General features: G+C 39.4%; 1 protein-coding gene across 1 annotated transcript in view; it reads left to right on the forward strand.

Moving 5' to 3' along the window:
* Positions 1-291: 291 nt before the first annotated feature.
* stk26 (serine/threonine protein kinase 26) overlaps positions 292-7500 on the forward strand; it is a 36867-nt gene continuing 29658 nt past the window's right edge. Inside the window, exon 1 of the mRNA XM_080052007.1 lies at positions 292-601. Coding sequence (XP_079908133.1) covers positions 581-601 — 21 coding nt within the window. The 5' untranslated portion in view covers positions 292-580. The remainder of the gene's footprint in view (positions 602-7500) is intronic.

The following is a 7500-nucleotide window of genomic DNA, read 5'->3' on the forward strand; positions in this document are numbered from 1 at the left end:
CATACAATATTTTCCTCTGAATGTGTTATAAAAAGTAGGCTATAACGTAGCGTAAAAATGTGAATAGTCAAATAGGCCTAAAGTTGTTCTTATTTAAAAATAGATAAATAAAATAAAATAAAAAATAAAATACAAATGGCATAATAAATCCACCAGGCGGCAGTATTAGACTCGCTCGTGGTACAAACTGTCATCTCCTCTGCGTGTCGCTCCTCCCTTCAAGTAGGCAGTAACCAGCGCGTCATCCTGCCCGTTTGCTCAACGCTTTTCTAGCTGCAGACTCTCACAGGACTTGTGTGTGTGAGCTGTAGCCTATTTTGTCCATTTCTCGCTTTTTTTCTCTCCCCTACCTTCAACGAAAACCGCCTTTTTCTATCGGATATATCGCCTCACGCCTACGTCGAAGTTAACCCTATTTATCTACCACCTTTTTCCACGGGAGTTTAGTTTTTGTTTTTTGGGTGTGCGTGGAACAACTCGGAGAGGAGATATTTTGAAAGCAAAGACTCCAAGAAGTAACAAGAAAAAACATTGAGAAAAAGCTGGCGGAGTGAGAGGGCGACCATACTTCGAAGTAACCATGGAAGTTCCTGGTATGCAGGTGAGTTCTAACATAGGTAAAGGTGGACGCGGTGAAATACATGAAGGCGTTTATTACACACGGTGTCTTTTCTATTTGCCGTCAGTATAGGGACAAACTAAACCAGTTTATCAACAGTAGAGAGAGAGGCGGCATTGTGCAACGAACACACAGGCCATTTCAAAATTGTGTTTTTAGACAATTTTACCTGGTGTGTTCACGTGATTAAATAGGACTTCCTATGACACGTAATTCAAAGAAAAGTCTCATTTGTGTTAGCCTACTATAAAAATGACCTCATAAAAGAGTCTGTAGCATTCTTGCCTGAGTTTAGTGAACTTTGATACATTGCTTTATGATATCCTTACAGCTATATCCTTCACATATGGGACTTTGGACTTCAAAATTAAGTTAACAGGGAGCGTATGGTGTTAATATATCCTTAAATGTCCCCTATGCTATTCCTACAGTTACTTATAATGCGATTCGAGGCCTACACATTGAGTTTAAAGTGACATTTGTGATGTAAAATGTTCGAATTGTATTGTCAGAACGACTTTTAATGCGACTTCAGGACTCCAAACTGAGATTGTAATGACGTAATGGTGTTGACATGTCTTAAATTGCCCCCCATTATATTCATAAAGTGATTTTTACAATGAGATTTTAGGCCTCGAAACTGTGTTTGTTTGTTTGTATGGACAATTTGGTTTTTAAATATATTAAAATAACACGTACAATTACTAATGATTTGACTTTATAATGTCACATACTGTATCTACTCCGAACTCAGTGTATTCATTTATTTTTCCAAGACTTTATATTTTGAGTTTTCTAGTTGACAAGTTGGTGACAACATTATATAAACATATGGCTCAAAGTAAGAGGGTTGGACAAGTTACAAAAGTTTGGCCATAAGGGAAAATAAACTAGATTATTGTGACATTGTGATGTTTATTACTTAAAATGTTTAAATTGTATTATTACAATGACTTATAATGGGACTGTAGGCCTCCAAACTGAATGCATAGTGATTTCAATGAACTGAAGTTAAACATCTTAAGATAGTCTGTAATGTTTCTACAGTGACTTCTGTGTGAGACATTGGCACTCCATTCCATTCTGACTAAATGTTGTTTGATCTCTCTTAATTATCAAGATATCTCTATAATATGTGTACAGTCACATTTTAAATAGCCATTTGTACCCCACACTGGCTTTTAAAGTGATCAACCGGTTACAACAAAGGTCAAATAAACTCGGTGTGTAGTTATATTAGGAAGTTTATCTAAGAACATGTCTCTAATAGTCTTACAATGACTTATAATGGGACTTCACTGTAGGCCTCCAAACATCATTAATAGTGATTGCATGATGTGTAAATATATTTCGATATGTCTAATGTTGTCACTTCTGTTGAGACATTGGCACATCCATACTGACTAAATGTTGTTTATCGCTTAAGATATCTGTATAATATTTGTACAGTGACTCTTAAATAGCCATTTGCACCCCACACACTGGCTTTAAAGTGATCTAACACTGTTGACACATTGACAGTTGACACATTGACAATTGTTGTTACATGAGCCCACACACTATTTGTTTTGGGGACTGTTGACACTATATTCCATAGAGTTTTGAAATATCTCTATATAATGTTTGTATAATGCATTTTTATAAACTTTTTAGTGTTTTACTGATTTAAGAAATTCCCATTGTACAATATTTACTTATATTGTGTACATGGAGCGCCATGGTAACATCATTGACCTTTTAACACTTTAGGGGCCTTATCAAATTTCTTAGAAGGACTGTGTGTGTGTGTGTGTGTGTGTGTGTGTGTGTGTGTGTGTGTGTGTGTGTGTGTGTGTGTGTGTGTGTGTGTGTGTGTGTGTGTGTGTGTGTGTGTGTGTGTGTGTGTGTGTGTGTGTGTGTGTGTGTGTGTGTGTGTGTGTGTGTGTGTGTGTGTGTGTGTGTGTGTGTGTGTGTGTGTGTGTGTGTGTGTGTGTGTGTGTGTGTGTGTGTGTGTGTGTGTGTGTGTGTGTGTGTGTGTGTGGCATCAGCGTGATAGTTATGAACTATATTCTCACAGTGAGTCATTGTCTGCGAGAGCTTATTTTTACCTTATTTATATCTCAGTATCTTCATAGGCTTTATATGGGCTATAATAGGACTTATACACACACACACACACCCACACACACACACACACACACACACACACACACACACACACGGGGGCTATAATAGGACTATACTGTCTGCACTCACAACAAGGCACTTGGTGTGTCTGGGCCTACGTACCATCCCCTATGAACATCCTTTGAGTCTCTGGTATTGTGTGTATGTTTGGGCAAGGGCCAGTTTCAAGGTACCGCGGTTGTTTTTCAATCTCATCCCTGTAATATAATATAGTCCTCTAGTGACCGATATTGTGCTTATTGTTTCAGGCTGATATCTGGTTTCAAGGTATTCCCCGGTTTGTTTGTTGTTTCTCCCAGACATTTCAAAATAGCACAACAAGTATCGATGGAAAAATTTAATTATTTTCAAGTGCAAGACAATTGACTTGAATTAGTGGGGGCGCCCTTAGCTCAGTTGGTAGGGCGTCCCCCCCTCCGGGCCGGGCCCAGCAGCAGACCTTGGTTCGATTCCCGCCCGAGGTCGTTCTCTGCATGTCACTCCCCTCTCTGCCCCATTTCACCTCTGTCTCTCTGCACTATCAATAAAGCATAAAAAATGCAAAAAAAAAAAAAAAATGTATTAGTAACTGATCTCCCGGATATATATATATAACGCTGATTCTAGAACTGATTCTAGGATCACACTAGTAGTTGTGAAGACGTTTGTGAAGGTAAACCAGTGAATAGACTACAGTTGTGTAAGGTTGTGTTATAAGCATGTGTGTTCGGCCTCCTGTTTGGTGGCTTTTTGCGTCAGGTGTGTCTACCTGTGTGACTGTGCTGCCTTTTACTGTCATCTCACCTCTCTCTAGTCTCTCTCTCTCTGTCTACCTCTCTCTCTGTCTCTCCCTATCTCTCTCTCTCTCTCTGTTTACCTCTCTCTTCCTCTCTCTCTCTCTTTGTGTCTCCCTCTCTCTCTCTGTCTACCTCTCTCTCTCTGTCTCCATATCCCTCTCTCTCTCTCTGTCTCTCCATATCTCTCTCTCTCTCTCCCTCCCTCCCTCTCTTCCTCTCTCTCTCTCTGTCGCTGCGTTCCAAAGTGGGCGGGGCCTCAGTGATGATGTCATAGGCTTCTTAAATCAACAACACACCTGACACCTGACGGCAGCTGCTACAACGTCTGTCCTAACTGCCAAGAAGAGCAACAATGCATTTTAGAAACAGACGTACAGATGTAGCACTTTTGCTAAAATCTGGCATTTTTACAGCTGAAATTGTAACAGCTCTTCATTAATATGCATTGTGCCTAACAAATAAATAAATAAAATAAAGTGTCCTGCAATCCCTCGAAGAAAAATTATTTATGGACGAAAAGTGACACAAGATATATTGAAGTTGTGACAGTTGGTTGTTTTGTGAGCTACCAGATTAGGCCTTTCAATCAGCTGTCACTGTAAATTATAAAGAGACAGATATTTATGTCAGGAAGTTGTGGAGATGAAAAATGGAGATAAAAGGAGAGCAAGAATTGGACTAACATTCATCAGATACCCCAAAGACCTGACTAGAAATGAATGCGTATTATCTGTGTGTTCTGCTAGATGTGTTAATGTTAAGAGCAACTGTATGGTAACACCTCATCGACTCAAAAGGTGATGTTAGATCAGTGGTGTGTTTTATAGCTAGTTTTTGATGCATCCGAGTCTCCCCCCCACTCCCCCCCCCAAAAAAAAAGAAAAATAAATAAATAAAAGATTTGCGATTTTTGAAATTCTCTATATTTATATATTCATCAATCAATCAACACATTATCCAATACTAAAATAATGAGTTGCAGTCTTTACTGTTGGGCTCTTTATAGTTACAATTCCCTGTGTGTGTGTGTGTGTGTGTGTGTGTCTCTCTACTTGTATTTTTTTTAATTTTTTTTTTAAACCTTAATAGTTCCATGAAAGGTCAGAGAGGTTAAGTCAGTTACACATTGACATTGGACTTCCACTTAAACACCCCAGTTTTTTTCTCCGTTATCAATAGATGACTCTGTGTTGTTGTGAAACGTGATTTTTTTTTTTTTTTTTTTTTTAAAGCCCGACCAACATTAGACAGCTGATGCTTCTGTGGGTTCTTCTTAGTCACTGCTCATGCTGTATTCTGGTTTTATATTCTAAAAATAAACACTACATAATGCAGAAAATAAGCTTTATTTAATTTCAGTTTGCAGTGCTGCGTCTTAAAGCTCTACTTCACCGGTGGGAATATGAAGGTGTATTGAACTCTGAGATCCTATGTGGTATAAATGTGCAAGAAATTTAGAACTCGGTTCATCCTAGCCTGAGAAACGGCAGTTTTATGATCTCTCTGTCTAACCCTACATTTTACCATGTGTGACATCACACAAAGTGTAGGGTTAGGATTAACAGGACAGCTGGGCCAAGGGAAGACTGAGGAAAGACTGAGGGAAGACAAACCTCATTCATTATATTATAATATCGATTTTATAATGATAGAAAGCTGGTTCCGTATGGGTGAAGTATTCCTTTAAGTACAGCTTCACAGAGCCTGTAGGCACGTTGGCTCGTTTGCTATCCATTGCCATTTAAGTCGACGTTGTGAAATAACTTTTACTTACAGCCATAGTCATTTGTGTCATCCAAATGCTATCCTTTCATACAATTGACTTCTTAAAAAGCCAATGCATAGACAAATCTGAAAAGCCTTCCGTTTGTTTGTTGTGTGTATTCAGTCTGTATGCCTCTCTGGTTTAGGATGCCACCAATGCAAAACAAGGTGTGATTTTAGCTTCATAATAGAAAGCATTCTGTCTATTATTAGACATAATTTGATGGTTGGTGTGACTCTAAGAAATCAGCGCTCTTGACACTTGACAGCGTGTTTGGAGTTGTGTCTATGACTCATTGAAGGCAACAGCTGATGCATTGCAGTTTGATTGCTCTTTAATAGTGTAATTGTCTTTTAATTGATGGGATGCCCTTAGAATGAGACACGGCTAGGTACACAAAGAGTGTGTGTGTGTGTGTGTGTGTGTGTGTGTGTGTGTGTGTGAGCCCTGAGAATGACACACGGTGAGGTACACTGTGGCACATTTTTATTGATGCTTATCATCTAATTGTTAGATTTGGTTTTATTATCCTGGCTGTCACAGGAGCGTTTGAGTGTGTAGTGACGTCGTGAATAATGATATTTCAGGTTCGGTTTATTCCGTTTGACAAAAGATCATTAGAGATTTTAAATGAAACATTACTGGATGTTCTGATCAAGTTGTTGGCCCTTATATGGTCCTTAAAATAAAACTGGTGAGATAAGTTGAAACAAAAATCGACAACAGACAATATCACACTATGTTACCTCTTGCATTCTTTTTAGCCAATTCCTAGAACCACACAAGGCAGGTGTGGAAGCGCCCTCTGCAAAAGCATCATAAAACATACGATACATAATACACACAGATCGGTTCTGATACAGATCCTTAAAAACAAACTTGGATAACCCCAGAGGAAGTTCAAAGACATTTAGTTTTGGCTAGGGGCGGTTTCAGGCCAGTTTGGGCCTCTTGAGAAATCCTGGCTTAACACAAGTTTCTTAGAACAAGTCCCCACAGGCTTGAAGGATGATGTGTGGTCGCCCCCTGACCTCCACTTCATGAAGAAAAACAGAAAACTTCCTGTTGCTGGTAGACTTTAACTCCTGCAGGGGATCAATTCTTCAGTGTTCCGCTAAACTTTCTCACGCTCCTGTCTGGGTTTTAAATACAAAAACCTTTTAGCACCAGATAATGTGGTGTTTTCTCAATAATGCAACAGCTCCTGAAAATGTAGTTGAAGTCTTTTTGTACTTACCTTGATTTGAAAAATGTAACAAAACCCTTTTTAATTTAATAAAATGTCCTGACTGATATTGGGACAAATCTCTGGACCATTGAAAATAAATATATTATTATTACAGTATTCGATTGATTTAATTTGGAAAAATCATCAGCCTGAAAATGTGGTAAATTCCCCAAAAGTTCAACATGGTATAATGTGATCTGGATTTTTTTTTATTTCAATATCAGTCAGGACACTTTTATTACATGTTTAATCAAGTTTAAGTGCCAAATGTATTATATTTTCAGGAGTATTACGTTATTAAGACATTATTGAAATTTCCGGCTTAAGTCTATCCCATCCAGGTGATAGCAGGTACAGTATAACTCTGCGTGTGTTGTCTCCAGAGTGGCAGACATAGCGGGGAATCCAACAGCAGGCGCGTCGACAGATCTGTCCCTGATCAAACAGCTGGGCGGGTCCTCCGTCTTCCTCCTGTCTTTGAAGGAGTGTTTTACGACCTCACCTTTTTACATGGGAACTCCCATTCACACAGACAGGCAAAACCGTCATGACGTAATCACAGGCTACTGTACTGCACACTGATACTTGAAAGACTTTGTGTGTGTGTGTGTGTGTGTGTGTGTGTGTGTGTGTGTGTGTGTGTGTGTGTGTGTGTGTGTGTGTGTGTGTGTGTGTGTGTGTGTGTGTGTGTGTGTGTGTGTGTGTGTGTGTGTGTGTGTGTGTGTGTGTGTGTGTGTGTGTGTGTGTGTGTGTGTGTGTGTGTGTGTGTGTGTGTGTGTGTGTGTGTGTGTGTGTGTGTGTGTGTGTGTGTGTGTGTGTGTGTGTGTGTGTGTGTGTGTGTGTGTGTGTGTGTGTGTGTGTGTGTGTGTGTGTGTGTGTGTGTGTGTGTGTGTGTGTGTGTGTGTGTGTGTGTGTGTGTGTGTGTGTGTGTGTGTGTGTTAGGTTT

Source organism: Ammodytes marinus, assembly GCF_949987685.1.
Source record: "Ammodytes marinus genome assembly, chromosome: 23".
In the NCBI taxonomy this organism is placed as follows: domain Eukaryota; kingdom Metazoa; phylum Chordata; class Actinopteri; order Uranoscopiformes; family Ammodytidae; genus Ammodytes; species Ammodytes marinus.